At 59.0% G+C, this 15,772-nt stretch overlaps 1 protein-coding gene across 1 annotated transcript in view; it reads right to left on the bottom strand.

Moving 5' to 3' along the window:
• Positions 1-15,772, bottom strand: part of NFAM1 (NFAT activating protein with ITAM motif 1) — a 35,158-nt gene that overhangs the window by 11,995 nt on the left and 7,391 nt on the right. The window contains exons 2-3 of the mRNA XM_058568216.1: positions 8,106-8,435; positions 6,833-6,945 (exon numbers count right to left, since the gene is read on the bottom strand). Coding sequence (XP_058424199.1) covers positions 6,833-6,945; positions 8,106-8,435 — 443 coding nt within the window. The remainder of the gene's footprint in view (positions 1-6,832; positions 6,946-8,105; positions 8,436-15,772) is intronic.

Raw genomic sequence — 15,772 nt, 5'->3', positions numbered from 1 at the left:
GACGAGGGGTAAGTGCTTGGCACTTAGGTGGCACTCAGATGGCCCTTGGCCAACCAACAACACTGGTCAGGCACCTCTTGTTAGCCAGGGGCTATGAAGAGGTGGACACCGTCCCTGCCCTCCCCGACCTTAGGACCCAGTGGGGAGACGGACAATGAACTAGCAGTTTGCTGACCAACAGGGGTGCAGCCTCGGGCGCACGAGGAGGGAACGAGCGCCTCACCTGGCAGGAAGGGATGTTTAAGACGCGAGGGCTGAGAAGTTGGTTTGGCAGGAGAGGGAGGAGAGGCAGAGGGAATAGCATGTGCCAAGGCTAAAGGTCTGGAGGAACTTAAAGATGGTCAGTGTGGCCAGAGAGAGGCGAATCTGCCCGGGCTGGGTCAGGACGGCTGGGCAGGGCCGCGCGAAGGGTGTAGATAGTGGAAACCATCTGAGGGCCCTAAGCAGGAGGCGCCAGGATCCGAAAGCAGTTTCTGAAAGTGCACGCTGGCTGCTGTGTGAAGCACTGAAGGTGGTCCTAGAGGCAGGGGCAGTGGGCCTGCAGGGAGGCTAAGGCTCGGGGACAGGAGGACAGTCAGGAGGCGGTGCAGTCAGCTCCTCCCAAGGCAGAGGGAGGCCATCCGGACGTGCCCCCTCATCGCAGGCACCACACTGCCAACAGTGGAGCAGGAGCTAATTAAAAACCCTGGCCGCCTGCCAATCCCCAACCCATTTACTCAGGATTAGCTCTTGAGAGCTACTTAACTCTCAGGCAGAAGCCAGCACCACCCCCAGTCACAGCATAATAATGGCTCAACACGATGGAGTCTCACCGGGTGCCAGGTGGGCTCTAAACGCATTGCCTACCTCATCTCATGTGCCCCTCAACCAACCTGCAAGACACGTCTTCATATCGTCTCTGTTCCCATACATTAGGACGTGAAAGCTCAGAGAGGGCAGGCAACTGGCCTGGGGCCACAGAGCCAGAAGTGGTAGAGGCAGGATTTGAACCCAGGTCTGTGTGATTCACCAAGATGCTGACTTGATGGTACCTGGAATTTCCCTCCTGTTTTGTTTGAATGTGTAGGTCTCACGGACAGTTAGATAGGTGCTGGCATCAGTGCAGCACTTGACAGTTTACAAAGGACCTTAGGACTTGTGGTTATTTTCATAATAGCCTGAGGAGGTGGGCGTGGAATTCCCACTTTACAGAGGGGGAAACTGAGGCTTGTCCAGAGAGTCAACGACTGCCCCCTGATGGAGCTCAGATGGCTTGCTCTCAAATCTAGTGCCCCTCCCCGGGCCACCTACTTCTTGAGGGGTCGGTCACAGTCAGGGGGTGTGCCTTTCCTCAAGATAGCCGGGGGGGCTGGTGCCTCTCCCCTCCCTGAGCCAGTGGTCTGGACCCTGCCAAGACTGGTGGACATGAGCTCATGGCAGGGCCCTCCTGGACCCCATGGTGAGCAAGACCCAGGCCAGGCCTCGTGGCTCCTAATGAGACTGGGGGGGCCACTGTAGGGTCGTGGGAAGGAGCCCCAAGTCTGCCTGGGGGCTGGGGCAGACTTCTCAGGGCTTGCGCTGTCTCCTGAAGATAGGAGAGGAGTCTGAGAAAATGTCCCGGGCCGCGGGAACAGCCCATGGAGTAGCAGCCCGTGTCAGGGACACGCAGAAGGGTGGACAGCCAGAAAGCAGTCGACAGAAGTAAAAGATGAAAGGAGATGGGCTGGGAGGCTGGTGAGGGCGGGCCCACGAAAGGCGGGCCGCCACAGTCTCTACTTGAAGAAGCAGTCAGATTGGGTCAGATTTGCATTTTATAAGGCTCCCTCGCTGCCTCAGCTGTGGGTGGATTGAGAGTTGGGAGGGGTGGTAAGCAGAGGAGGCAAGAGACCTCCAGGAGGGGCAGGCCTTCTGGGGGGAGATGAGGAGACCTGGGCTGTGGCCAGGGGTCCCGTGGAGCACAGAGGGAGCCTCCCTTGAAAAATCAGATGGCTGCATTTTGTTACCGGAGTGCAGATGCTCCACCCCTGGGAGCCAGCCTTGCCCCCTCAGGGTGCCCTGTCCCAGGCCATCCATATATGTCCTTCCAATTGTGATTTTCAAATGAATAAACCAAGCAATGTGGCCATCAGCAGCTCAGGAAACCTGTAGAGCCTCAGTTTCCCCGTCTGTAAAATGGGAACGACACTGCCGCCTTGCCCTCATCACAGCCTGGCATCTCCGACTCATCTCTCAGGTCTCAGTGCTCACTCGCCCCATCATTCCTTCCACAAGCACCTCCTCTGCATCAGGCTCCCCCAGGCACTGGGAACACCAGTGCCCTCTGGGGCTCATGCCCTGGTTGGGGAGATAGCCATGAACACATAGTAAGGGTGTGGGGAGCAGAGGGGGAGGCAAGCGTGGAAGCAGGGAGACCATATTCCTGGCAAGGAGTGATGGAGCCCCGGCCTGGGGGATGGGGGTAGGGGAGACGGGGCTAGATCCTGGATAGACTGTGGGCAGGACTTGCTGGGGGATCAGCTGTGGAGGGAGAGAGAGGAGCCGAGCTCAACTCTGGTGCTTTGGGCCGGAGCATCTGGGGGCGTGGTGCCATTTGCCGAGATGGGGCAGACGCAGGGGGCAGACTCGGGGGACCGAAGCGTGCTGTTCTGGACGAGGTAGGTGCAAATGCCCTTAGGGCCCCACATGGAGTGGACGTGGTCTGGAGCTCAGGGAGGGGTCTGGGCAGCACCAGTTGGCGGGGAATGTAACTCCTAGGAACAGAGAAGTCATCGGGGAGAGTAGACAGAGCAGGAAGAGCTCTGAGGAGGGGGCCTGGGACACGCCGATGTGTACAGGCCACAAAGACGTGGGTGCCTGGCACAGGGCCGCTGGGGGCCTGGAACCAAGGGAAGGAGCGTGCCGTGGAGGAGGGAGAGAGCAGTGTCAGATGCCCCGAGAGGATGAGGATGGATGGGCATCAGAGGCTGCCTGCTCCAGGAGTGAGCCTTGACCCCTCCAGCGGGGTGGGAGCTCTGCACCTGCTTTCTCGGGCAGGAATCATCTGCCCCTTCTGGGTCAGTAGCTTCGGGCTTGGATTCATTTACATCCGTAGCCGCTCTGCTCCTGGGGTCCTCCAGGCCTCCTCGGGCCTCTCCTCTCGGCCCCCACGGCCGACTGCCTGGCCTGGTCTCCGACTGGAGGCCCCCACTGCACACTCCATTCCTGTGCTCAGATCACGATTCAGACCAGCTGGCCTGGGAGGGGACAAGTCACCCGCAGCCATCCAGCTCCGAGGTGGCTTCCACAGAGTCCGCATCCCGAATGTGGATCCAGCTCCAGGGAGCTCCGGGGACTTCTTTGGCCACACAAACCCAGCAGCGGCTTCTGGCCTTCCGAGTTCTCTCTCCCACAAGGCCAGGCTCTCGTCTAGCCCTTCCTCCCCCAAGTGCAGGGAGGGACAGCAGGAAGCGCCTGTGTGTTGTGCTCCTGCTGTGGGTCGGGCACCCAGCTTGTGCCTCCAAACGCTGTCTCTTCCAGCCTTTCCGTGTGAGGGGGGGATCTATCCTTATCCTCATTGCTGGGGGAGGAAACTGAGGCTCGGGGAGGGTCAAAACTTGACAAGAGGGCGGGGGCTGCGTCTGTCTTGCTTTCCTGTGTCTGGCACTTAGCCCAGCGCCTGGCACATACTAGATATTCAACGGCTATTCCTGGAAGGAGAGGAGAGGAGGCGAGAGGGAGGAGGAGGAGGGAGGGGAGGAGTCACCGAGGCCACGCCGCAGGGTGAGGGGCTGGGATGGGAAGGCCAGCAGGGGCTCTGGGGTTTGCCCCTTCTCACCTCCTCCCAAGCCTCCGCTGAGCACCCCCTCTGCGCCAGGTGCCTCCCTGGCCTCGCAGGACACTGAGGTCCAGTCGTTACAGTCCCGTTTTGGCAGAGCGGGAACTGAAGTGGGGGCTCAGGTCAAGGTCACACCTGGCCCGCTCTGGCCCTCGCCCGCTGAGCTTCACGCCCATGGCAGGCACTTGTACGGACACTCACATAAGCCTGGTGTAGGGGCCCACAGGCCAGCAAGGGCCCCTCGTTGCCCTGCCTGAAGTGCAGTTTCTGTCCACGCCCACGTCCCAGCCCGGGCGCCCTGTCCAACACTGGTGGCTGCCCAGTAGGTGTTTGCTGAGTGGCCAACAAATCAAGAGCTGTCGTGCCTGTTCCCCTCATGGAAGCAGCAGGTGTGGGGAGGGAAGGTACTGAGGGGGTGGTTGGGGTGTGTGAAAAGGAAGAGCCTGGGCTGGGTGTATAGTTGGCGCTCAGTACATGCTGGCTGAGGGAGCAAAGGGGGCCCCGTGGGGCTGGGTCTCTGTCCTAATCCTGGGATTCGTGGTTCCCACCCCTCTTCTGTCTTCCTGCTCTGCTGTTCCTGTGGCCAGGCCGGAGGTGGGGGACTGAGGACCCACTGAGGGGGCAGGGCCCTCCCTGGGCCTCCCGGCAGAGCCCGGAGCCTGGGCGGAGTGAAGGGTGCTCCCTCTGCAGCTCGTTAGAGGAACGAGGCCAAATCAGGAACAGGTCACACCAGGGTCATGCCTCCCATCTGTGGCGTCCCGAGGGGGTCACAGGATAGGAGAGGAACTAGAGGGGTGGCTGAGGCTGTCACCCGGGCTCCAGCCCACAGAAGGCAGGAGAGGCAGCCTCCAGAGGGCTCGTGGTGGAGAAAGTGGCCCTGCTCGCCGTCTTCTATAGCCTTGAAGCCTTTTCTGGAAGAGCCATAATGTCTCAAGCCTTGAGGCAAGGGTAGGAAACCGAGGCCAGTTTCGAGTCCCAGGCCTGCCTGTACTGGCTGTGTGGCTCAGGCAAGTCCTCACCCCTCTGACTCCGGGCTGCCTCACCCGTTCGTCCATCCCACCCATGTCTGCTGGACCCTCGCCCCACAGGCCCTGTTCTAGAGGGACCCAGGCTCAGTCCTTCCCCCCGAGGGAGCAGAGCAGACCTGTAAACAGTGGGCTCTAGCAGACTGCGTGTCATCTCCTCAGAGAACCCCGTGGGCCCCACCTTCAGGCTTTAACCTGCCTCACTTGCCACTTCCCCTGCAGCCACCTTAGTCCCAGCCACTGTCACCTGTGCCTGGACTATTGCAGTAGCCCCTCAGTGGGTCTCCCTTCCCCTGCTTCTCCTCACAGCAGTCAGAGGCTCCATCAGAATCTCAGTCTGATCCTGCCCGCCTCTTTCCCTCCAATGGCTCCCAGCTCACTCAGAGTAAGAACTCAAGTCCATTCAATGGCCCTCACCCTAGCCTCCCACCTCCACCCTCCCTCCCTTGCTCTGCACTCAGGCCACACCACCACGCAGGCCTCCCTGCAGCTCCTGGGATGCTGCCAGCACACTTCTGCCTCAGAGTACCTGCACCTGCTGTTCCCCTGCCGAACACACTCTTCCCAATGCCCGCCTGCCTCCCTTCCTTCTGAGTGCGGAGTGGGGAGGCCCTCCATGACCCTCTATTTAAAACAGCAAGCTCCCCCGTTCCCACACTCACTACTCTCCTCTTTGCTGTGTTTCCCCAACACTTAGCACACTGCTACGCTACCTATTCACTTGTTGGCTTCTGTCTGTCTCCCCTCAGCTGCAATACAAGTCGACGAGGGCAGGGATTTCTTGGGGGTCCAATTTGGTTGTTGCTGTATCCCCAGGGCCTGAACAGGGCCTGGAATGCTGTAGGTGCTCAATAAACTTTTGCTAAATGAATGAACACATGAATTCCCATCTAAGGGGGCCTTCCATGGGTGTGGACAGGGTCTGGCCCTTTGTGTGCAGGGCCTCAGCCTTCTTGGACCAAGGAGCCCCTTGTGGTGCTGCCGGAGCCCTGCCCCCACACCCAGGGGCTTCGCTGACTGAGCTGTTCCCCAGTTCGGCCCCTAACGGAGCAGAGAGCAGACAGCAGAGATGCTCTTGGTCTCAGAGGTGGAGCAATGGCCTAAGCCGCTCTGACGGCAGCCTTCAAGGAGCCAGGACAGAGGGTCCTGCAGCCCCAACAGCCATCTTTGAACCTCAGAGCCTGGCAGAAACTGGCGCTCACTGGGTACTGCATTCCTTCACTCAGCAAACATTTACTGCACACCCACTGCGTGCTGGGCACACACAGAGCCACGGCAACAAGATCGCCTCAGTCTCTGTCTTCATGCATTTGCTACCTGGCAGGGATGGTGGGCATCGAACAAGAAACCACAGGGCTGGGTGACGATGAGAGTGAGGGGAGCCACCCCTCCCTGCGTAGGTGCCTTCACAGCGTGAGCAGGAGTCGGCGAGGCATAGCGCTGGACCAAACTGCCCCATCCACCTACACTGCAGCCCTGACTCTGCCACATGCTTGCTGTGGGACCTTGGGAAAGTCGCCACCTCTCTGAGCCTCACTTTCCAGAGCTGTAAAATGGGAAAAAACCTCCCTCACAGAGTTACAGTGGGACACAAATGAGAGATCGCATGGGAGGGTGCCTGGCACACAGTGGCTCTTAGGAAATGCTTCTTCCCTCCTTCCGGATTGCTAGGAATCCAGAAAATCCGGGACAGGGACCCCCAATCAGAAGAGCTGGAAACGGTATGCACATGGGCCCGCAGCTTCCATCAGATACTCAGAGGGACCTGTGACCCAGAAAAGGCTGAAGAGCCCTGATTTCTTGGCACGAGATCAAAAGGGGCCTGGTGAAGACAGGTTGGCAGCACAGGCCCAGCCACAGGAAAGGCGAGCGAGGGAGCCCTGGTGCAAGGGGCCACGAGGAACACTTGCTACAGGCACCCCTCCCCCTGTCCCACTGGCCGCCCCTCGGAGGCACCCCTAACCATAGTGAGCGGAGTGGAGGGGCAGCGTTGCTGTGTGCACGCACCCCGTACCTTCTTCCAGAGCAGTAGAGCCGTGCCGACGATGCTCAGCACAGTCAGGAGGCCGGTGAAGCAAAAGAGCAGGAGCTTCTGGGGGTCCTGTGGGGGCTCCTGGTACCCTGTGTCTGGGGGGAAGGCAAAGAAGCAGAGGGGTTAGTTACCCAAGAGAGGCCGGGGCGCCCCAGGCCCCCAATCCCTGCTTCCTCCTTTACCCAGGACCCTGCTTACAACACCCCCACAAGGCCCCGCAGACCCCCACCTCTACTCGGGCCCTCATTCCCAAGCCCCTCTCTGTCTGCTGCCTCGATTCTTGTTAAGGGCCCGGACCACATCTTTTGCTTCTTAAGTGCCTGACCTCAGTGAACTGGCTCCACTGAGAGCTGCATGGGACCCTGGGTGAGTCACTCCATCTCTTGGGGCCTCCTCTTCTCCACACATGCAACCGTGATCATATGGCAGGTGTGGTGAGGGGGAAGGGGATGGTTCACATCTGGCCCAGCAGGTGGCTGGCCTGCACCGGGGGTGAGTGAAGGGCACAGCCCAGCCCCTTCCTTTGAGCCATCCATCCTTGCATCCCTCCCTCCGTCCATCCGTCTGGCTGGCAAAAAATTGCAGGCATGTCAGTGTCTGTTATTTATCAGGCACTGCCTATCTCCAGGCATGCGCCCTTGCGTGCAGGAGCTCATTCAACCCTGTAAAGCCTGTGGCAGGCAGGTTATTGCCATGAAGACCAGGCCCAAGGTCACATCCTGGCAACAGCTGGACTGGGGTCCAGACGCAGGTCTGAAGCCCCAGCCCTACCAGTGGGAGTCGCAAAGGCAGGTCAGAGAGTCATGGCTCCGGTGATGGGCTGTTCCTAACTTTTGGGAGTCTTTACTCCTTTAAGAATGAAAGACGAAAACTAGGAATATGTCCCCAGAAAGATGCACATGAGCAGAGTGCTCACTCACAGGCCGCCACAAACACACACGTGCACACGCCCAATTCTGCACTCACCCAGCCCCCGCACCATGTCACAGGGACACTGAGACCAAGGGGCCAAGCGACCTCTCTCAGATCACCGGCCAGAGGTGGCCAGAGGCAGATCCCTATCCCAGGACTCTGCCTTTCCCACACAAAGGTGGACGTCTCAGCACACCTGAATGGCCAGGGGCTCCCTGAGGACCCTCTGCTCTGTTCCGCCAAAGCCGAAGATAAGGCAAATGTTTGGATCCTGTGCTCTGAACTCGGCTGCGTGAAACCTCCGGGCCCTTCACTCCGGGAAGAGCCGCCAAAGAAGCCTCACCTCTGACCAGGATGAAGGTTCCGGTGCCGCTCACCCTGGAGCCCGCCCAGAGGATGGAGCAGTAGTAGGTGCCGGTGGCTGAGGCGTTGGGCAGCTTGGGGGTGACCTGGCACTTCGTGGTGGACGTCTGGTTCTCCTTGCCTGGGCTGAGCCAGCAGCCAGTCTGCTCCTCAGAGCTGCTCTGGCCCTGCAGGTCCACATAAAAGTAGCTGACTCTGACGTCCTTGAATTGTGGGGCGTACGGGTAGGTGATTCTGCAGCTGAAGGAAACAGCCGTGTTGGCCAGAGAGACCACAATGGGGGGGCCAGTGTGGATCACCGACTGCCCTCCTGCAGGGGAAGGAAAAAGAGAGAGTGGGGCTCACTCTCTAGGCTGCTCCAATCCCACTGCTTCCCTGGGAGGACCGTGGTTCATGCTCACACTTCTCATACACTTGTGTGCAGGTGTTGTGCCAAGGGCTTTATACACGACCCTGCTTCTCCCAACACACCCAAGGCAAAGTTTGTGAGAGCTCCGTTTTACACAGAGGAAGAGACTAAAGGTCAGGGAGGTCAAGCTGCTAGCTTTCAATCTTTCAGCAGGTATGAGATGGAGCTGCAGCCCTGCCCAGGGCTGGAAGACTCCAGACCCCACGATCCCGACCACTCTCCTTCCCAAAGGCCGAGAAGCTGCGTTGTATGAAACCACAGGTCTGAGAAGACCCAAAGCTGGCGAAGGAGGAGAAATAAAGAGGAAGGAGGTAAGAAACAAAATAAAGAAGCCCTTCCTGGCAGTAGACACACAGAGCGAGGCAGGTCTGCCCGTGGCTCTCCCCAGTCTGAAGGAGGAGGCATGCCAGGCAACAGGCAGACAAATCTTTCCCTGAATCTGAGTACGGAGACGAGTTTGTCCACTTTTTACGGAGTATAGCAAGCAATGCCCTGAGAGCAGTTTTCTGATAATGCGGAGGTGCTCCGCGGCGTTTAATGACTGTTAAGAAGGCAGTTCTACGGGAGCCGCCTCCTCCCCCACCTGCCAGTCCCCTCCTCATCAGAGGCACCTGGGAAAACAGTTTGAAAGCCCCCAAAGCAGCAGCCTGCCTGGCTGGGCCTCCCACTCTCCTGCAGCCTCCTGAGACACTGGTCAGATTCCAGGCCCCAGTCAGCAGCTGCCCCCTCCCCGCCCCCAGACTTCAGCGGCACCAGCCGCCCAGCTTCAATACGCCCTGGTCCCCTAGCACCTTCCTTCTCCAGCAGCCGAACAGCAGACAGTTCTAAATTGAGGTCGGCAGCGAGCAGCCAAGAACACGCTGGACAGGTTGTTAATCGGGGGAAGAGCATGCGTTGGAGACGCTCACAGGGAGCGGTGAGATTTATTTTGTTGGGGAAAGTGAGGCTGGGCCTCCTGCCTGTGGTGCGGGGCTGGCAGGAGGCCAGGCTGGCTTCTCCGGCCTCTTCAGCTCAGCCCTGAGCTGGATCCCACGGGGAGGCGAGGCCAGGCTCTCCAGAAGACTCCAGGGACAGGGACAGAGATGACCCTCCACACCAGTTAATCCCTTGAAGCTCTGTCCACGCTGATATTTTGAGCTTCCTGCTGAGCAACTACAGAGACACCCCTTCTCCAAAGAACTAAAGGCACCAACAGTTCCCGGGAGTGACTGGCATGTCTGGAGGTCACAGTGGGTCGGCTCTGGTGTACGTCACACACAGGACGATGCCCCCATGTGGAGAACGCACTGAGCAGGCCCCGGGGCTCCCCTCTGGGGGTGGAGCGGGAGGGGACTTCACACCATGCTTTATGTCTCTCGGCTCTTGTGTAGGGTGGCTGTCGTCGCTGTTGAACTATAACGATATTTTAGTTTTGTCATAAAGCAAGGAGCATTGACTCGGGGCTGAGGTTTGTCTGAGATGTGGCAGGAGCAGGGTGGGGTGCAGGGGCAGGGGGAGGGGTGTTGTTGTATGATCCCCGGGGTCCCAGGTGGGCCGAGAAGGACAAGAGGCAGGAGGGGTGAGAGGAGCACTACTTGTCCCGCCCAGCCAGCCCACGCTGCGGTCCTCCCTTCACACACAGGCCACATCCCCGCTCTGCATTTGTCCCTGTGTCCCCCTGCCTGGACCTCCACCTCCCCAGCTGGCCAGCTCCTCCTTAGTCCCCAGACTCGGGACCCATTGCTGACTCTTGTCCACATCCTCCCAGGTGGTTCTCGCAGGGACTCTGCGTGGCAGCAGGGGGAGTGGTGCCAGGCTAGGGTTTCCTCGTGAGGGTCGGAGGTTGGGACCCGACCAGAATCACCAGGAAAGCACCCTGCACCAGGGCCTGCCCAGAGGCCTCTCCACCTCCCGCTCCTCCTCTCCATGTATCTAAGAGGCCACCCAGGCCCGGGGAGGCTGGACGCGCGGTCAGCACAACGAGGCCACATTCCTGTTCATCCTGGCAGGAAGACATTCATTCAATTGTCCTAAAAAATTCTCCCCATTTGAGGTATCCCTCTAGAAAATGATGGAACCTGCTAGTGCAATTAAGCCCATCTTTACGCTTCTGGGGAAATGTATAAATATAGACGAGTATTGTTCTATACTCTTCTGGGATTCGTTATCTTAAGGTCAGAGGGTTAGGATCACGAAAATGCATGGCCCTGGCTCAGGTCTGCCACAGAGAGGAGAACCTCAGACCTCGGATGAAACTGCTGTCTCCAAGAGTGAAGCAATGGGGCTGTCTCTGTGGATGAGTAGGAACCGCCCATCTGGAGACAGCAGGCCGGACACAAGGAGGAGGTGGAGGCTGCGGTCGCGGTGAAGGCGTTTGGTTCTGGTCTGATGACGTAGCTAATTGCCGCCACTGCCCCTTCATTTTATTGGGGTGTCAGAACCCCAGAGCCCGGACCACAGCAGCCCAGCTCCCACCCCTCTCCTGGACCTGTGCCTCCGAGATGCCCCTTCCGGGGTGCAGGCTGTTCCGGTGGGCTGCCAAGAATTCCTCGGTCAAGGCTCAGGGCTACAGACAAGTTCATAGTGAATTTCCGAGTCCATGAATTCTTTTCAGCGACCATTTGTCTGTGCCTCCGACAAACATTTAAGGGGCACCAGTAAGGCCACAGGCCCCGTCCAAGACCTGGAGGGGCTCCCTGCCCTGGGAAGGTCCCCAGTCTAACGGGGAAGCAGACAGAGCCTGGAGTTAGAGGGCTGGTGGGGAGGGAACCACTGATTCTGTCTGAGGAGGGGCATGCTGGTGACCTAGGGGTCTGGGCGTCATCAGTGAACTGCCAGCAGGAACACACACGTACAGTGGGGCTGAAACGGCCCGAGGACAGAGGAAACAAAATGTATAGAAAACACACTTGGGCTGGGTATGATGCAGGCCCTCGGTCAACCAAACACCACCACAACCCCATTTTGCAGACAAAAAAATCAGAGGGTCTTAGAGGCCCCAAGCCACAGAATTCCTAAGTGGCGGAGACAGGATTTGGACCCAGGTTTGTCTGACTGTGCCAAGGAAGAAAAGCCAGCAACCACACTGGGTACTAGAGTCAGAGACCTGGTCAAGTGTGACTGGTGCAGGGCTGGGAGTGTCCGTGGTGGCACCAAGCACAGGAGACATCAGATGCTAAAGAGAGGGGTTTGTCAGACTCTGGCAGAAGTCACAGATTCTCACATTTGGAGGCCAACAAGTGGCCACATGGCAGAGAGAATGGGTGAAGAGGGGACCTCGAGAGAGAGGCAGGGGCACCCAGCCTGCCCTGCGGGTGCCTGCTTCTAACCCCAGACCCAGAGGGGCTTCAGTGGGGCCCTCACAGAGCTTGAGGTGTGTCCTCTGAGTGCCACAAGGATGGTACAGTGGCTAATGTCTGTTTTGCACCGGCTGCATCACACTTTGTCCCTTGTTTAGGCGAAGGGAGTATATCCCCCAAGGGAGGGGGGGCCAGGCAGAGTGAGCCAGCCTAGGGATCCTCCTGGATTCATGGGCTGCCGAGAGGGGCAGACGGCTCAGGGAGGTGGATTGGGGTGGACCTTGGATTCCTGGGGCTGAGGCGGGACAGAGAGCCCCAGGAGCCCTGTTGGCACACTCCAGCAGGGGCCGCTGAGTGGCCAGGAAAGTGCCCAAAGGGGTCCACTCCAGACTCTACAAGCATCCAGAGCATGGGGCCACCTGTCCACAGCAGCTGACCGCCGGGCTTCTCTGCCCCTTCCTGCTCCCCCACTCCCCTGCCTCCACCCAGCTGACAGGTGGGGAAGGGCCAAGATGCGGGGGAGAGAGAAGAGGACCTCCCCCCGACTCTCACACGGGCCCCAGCTGGCCCCTTTGGCATGAATCACGTTTGGAATTCTGGCTGTTACTCGGGGCCAGAGACTTGAAGAACTGGGTCTTGTTTGTGACTGTAAGTGACCAGAGGACCCAGAGTGGCCAGAGCAGCCTAGGCCGGCCCGCTTTCCCTCAAGGCACCGGGGGACTCTCCCCATGCTGAGAGGTCTAGAGGAGCAACACAAAGTTACTGCTGGATAATTCTCCGGGAGGCCTGCCTGCTCTCCACGCCGGCTGGACTGGGACGGGCACGGGGAGGAAAGACCTTCAAGGAGCCTCGCGTGTTTTCTGTGGGAGAACGGATTCGTTTGCCCGGCAACAGGGGAGAAGAGCCTGCAGTGGCTGCTTTTTCCAGTGCTGGTCAGAAAAGGAAAGGAGGGAGCTGGAGGGCAGGGAGAATGTGAAGGTTGGGTCCAGGGGGAGTTTTTCTGGATGGGAGAAGTGTGAGGCTGTGTGAATGTGGCTGGTGCACCCTGGTGGGGGGAATCCATGGGGGGTGGGAGGGAGCCCGGGAGCAGGGAAACAGCTGCAGCGTGGTGTCTGGGAGGGTCCCGCCCCACCCAGGGCCGCCATCCCAGCCCAGCCCTACCCGGGAGCTTGGCTGCCTGTTGTGCATCTCTTGGTCCTCCCCTCTGCACCCCCCACACAACTGCAAGTACAGATGGTCCCACTGGGCAGCACAGGTTGCCACCACTAAGCCCTGCCGACCTCCACTTTGCAGCGGGTTTTCAGGGATATTTTCAGGAATGGCGCATCCTTGATCCTTCACTTCTCGGAAGTTTCAGGGACTGCTAGGACTCCTCAGCACGGCCATGATGGGGGTGGGGGTTGCCCGGGAAAAACCCAGTTTCTGGAGGCAGCAGGCCTGGGTTCAGATCCTGGCTCTGCCACTTAAAGGCTGTGCAAACTTAGGCAGGTGGCTTTACCTCTCTGAACCTCAGTATCTTCCCTGCAACACGGAGAGAGCAACAATACCAACCGTACAAGGTTGTCATGGAACTAAATGGGGCCAGGAACACAGCAGGCCTTCCACAGGGCTGGGCTGCCTTTCCCCAGAGATGAAAAGGAGGCAGGGAAGTCAGCCCAGTCCTGAGTCCTCACTGTGAGTCTGGAAAGGCAAATGCCAGCCTGAGTCTTCTGCCTGCATAAGTGACAGGCCCACAGCGCAGGGCACATGCAGCACGGGGTGGCCTCAGGACATGACAGGACTGCCAGGGGCCAGCCCTCTCTCGCTGCCTACCACCCTGGGCCCTGTGCTGGGCTGGACACCGGGGAGTGGGCAATGCCCTGGGGCGCAGACCCTGGGCCTAGCCCTGGAGCTCCCCTGACTGGGTGAGCTCTGTGTGCATGCGCGCACGCGGGGGTGGGGGAGGGGGCGGCTCTGAGCCGAGAGCCCTCCCCCCAGCAGCCTCCTCCTGCTCTTCCCCCATCCTGCCTGTCTGTTGCCGGTGTTGGGAAAGACTCCGTCTACCACCCGCTGGCGCCTGATTCCTTCCTTTTCCGGTTCTTCTTTTGAATCTGTGGCCGCTTGAACTGTGGGTTTGAGAGCTGGTTGGAGGTGCCCCCACTCCCACCCTGGCCCAGGGACCCCATGCTGAGTCCCTAGGGGGAGGGATTCGCAATCAGGGAACTGGACTGGGTGTGTGGAGGGGCGCCCACCCCATCAGACCTCCCCACCCCAGCACAACTCCCCCTTCTGCCTCGACAGCTCCAGCCTCCTCCCCTCCCCAGCCAGGGCCTGCCTGGCGCTGCCCGGGGGGACTCACCAGCCAGTCTGCTCCTGCCCTCCCTGACCCTGCTGGGGCGCCCCCCAGAGGAGGAGACCCGAGAAGGAGTCTGAAATCAATTTACAGGGTCAAGACAAGCAGTTACAAAAAATAGAACATGGAGCATTGCATGCGAAGTAAGAGCAGGTTTGTGACCTTCTGGATTCAATTATATTCATACAACTGGGTTCAGACAGGGTCACGCTGTAACGTGCATCCCTTAACTTTGGGCCACCATTAAAAAACAATTGAAAGTCCATGCATCCAGTCCATGCTCCAGGCCGGTGCTGCCCTCGGCCCTCTGCTCACCCCTCACCGGCGCCAGGCCTACTATGCCTCCAGCCTTTGTCTGCGCTATTCCCGCTGCTAGGAATGCCCTCCTGTTCCCTTCCTCTCCCCGGGCTGTGGGGTCACCCTCTCGGTCTGCAGGACGACCTCCCCTCCTCCCTGAGCCACTCCTAGGGGCGTGGCTCTGCCCGCCCAGCGCAGACTCTCAGGCATCAGCCACACGATGATAAGAGCTGAGGTCCCTGGGCACGCTCCCCTTTTGCAGATGAGAAAACTGAGGCTCAGGGAAGGGAAGAGTTTGCCCCAGCAGCACAGTCATCAGATGGGATTTTAAGCTGGGTCCCCTTGTGTCCTTAACACTCTTAACCACTGCTCTACCCTACAGTTTTAAAGTCTCAAAGCAAGCAAAAGCAAAAACTTCTCCAATGAAAGAATTGCACTGTTTTAAAGGGAGTCAAAAATTTAGAGGCCATTTCCTTAAATTTGCATCCCCTAATAGGCAGACAGACATCTGGGAGCATGTAGGGTCTGGGGACGATGGTTCTCAGAACAGATCCTGTAGCACTAGAGGGTCACCCATCTCAAGTAGAGCTTGTGGCTCCCAGAGCAGAAGCCAGTGGCTGGGCCAGCCAAGTGTCAAAAGAGGGCCAGCCAGGGTCCCTCCCTCACTGCAGGATCATATCCCCTCACCCCTAGAGTTTGGCACCCACCCCATCTCTCCCCTCCCGCCCCACTCTCTCCAGCTGCCCTGCCCTCCTCAATGCTCTTCTCTCCCACCAATTCCTGGGCCGGGCCTTGGCCCCAGCTCCCCCTCCGCCTGGAACTCAATCCCTCCTATGGCTCCGGGCATCAGCATCATCAGCCAAGGGTGTGAGAGCCCAGACTTACTGATCAAAGGTATCCATCTCGACTGAGGTTGATTTTAAAGGAAAACACTTTGATGCCCGGCTACAGAAGAAAGCGGTTTCCATGGTCTTTATTACAGGTGTGGAGTTCTGCCCTCCAATTTAATTCTGGCATCTCTCAGAGCCGTGCCTTTTTTTCAAGGCCCACCTGCAGGGCTGCTGGGATGGCATAGGTGCGGGGCTGCTGATTTTAGCACAGGGCTCCGGGCAGCTGCCTGAGCCTGAATCCCAGGATGCCGCAGAAAAATGGGTGAGTCCTTCAGGATACATGCATGGAACGGCGTGGGGCCCAGCGGCTGACTGGGGAGAAGCGTGGAGCAGGCGTTGGAAGGCCACCTTTGAACAGATGTGTATTACGGAGCTTTTAGTGCTGATGCCCTCAGAACGTGCCATCAGACTGGCTGTCACATCTTTCAACACCTCCGAATT

The sequence above is a fragment of the Diceros bicornis genome, chromosome 25, assembly GCF_020826845.1.
Source record: "Diceros bicornis minor isolate mBicDic1 chromosome 25, mDicBic1.mat.cur, whole genome shotgun sequence".
Lineage (NCBI taxonomy): Eukaryota > Metazoa > Chordata > Mammalia > Perissodactyla > Rhinocerotidae > Diceros > Diceros bicornis.
This window is presented reverse-complemented; position numbering and strand designations above follow the sequence as displayed.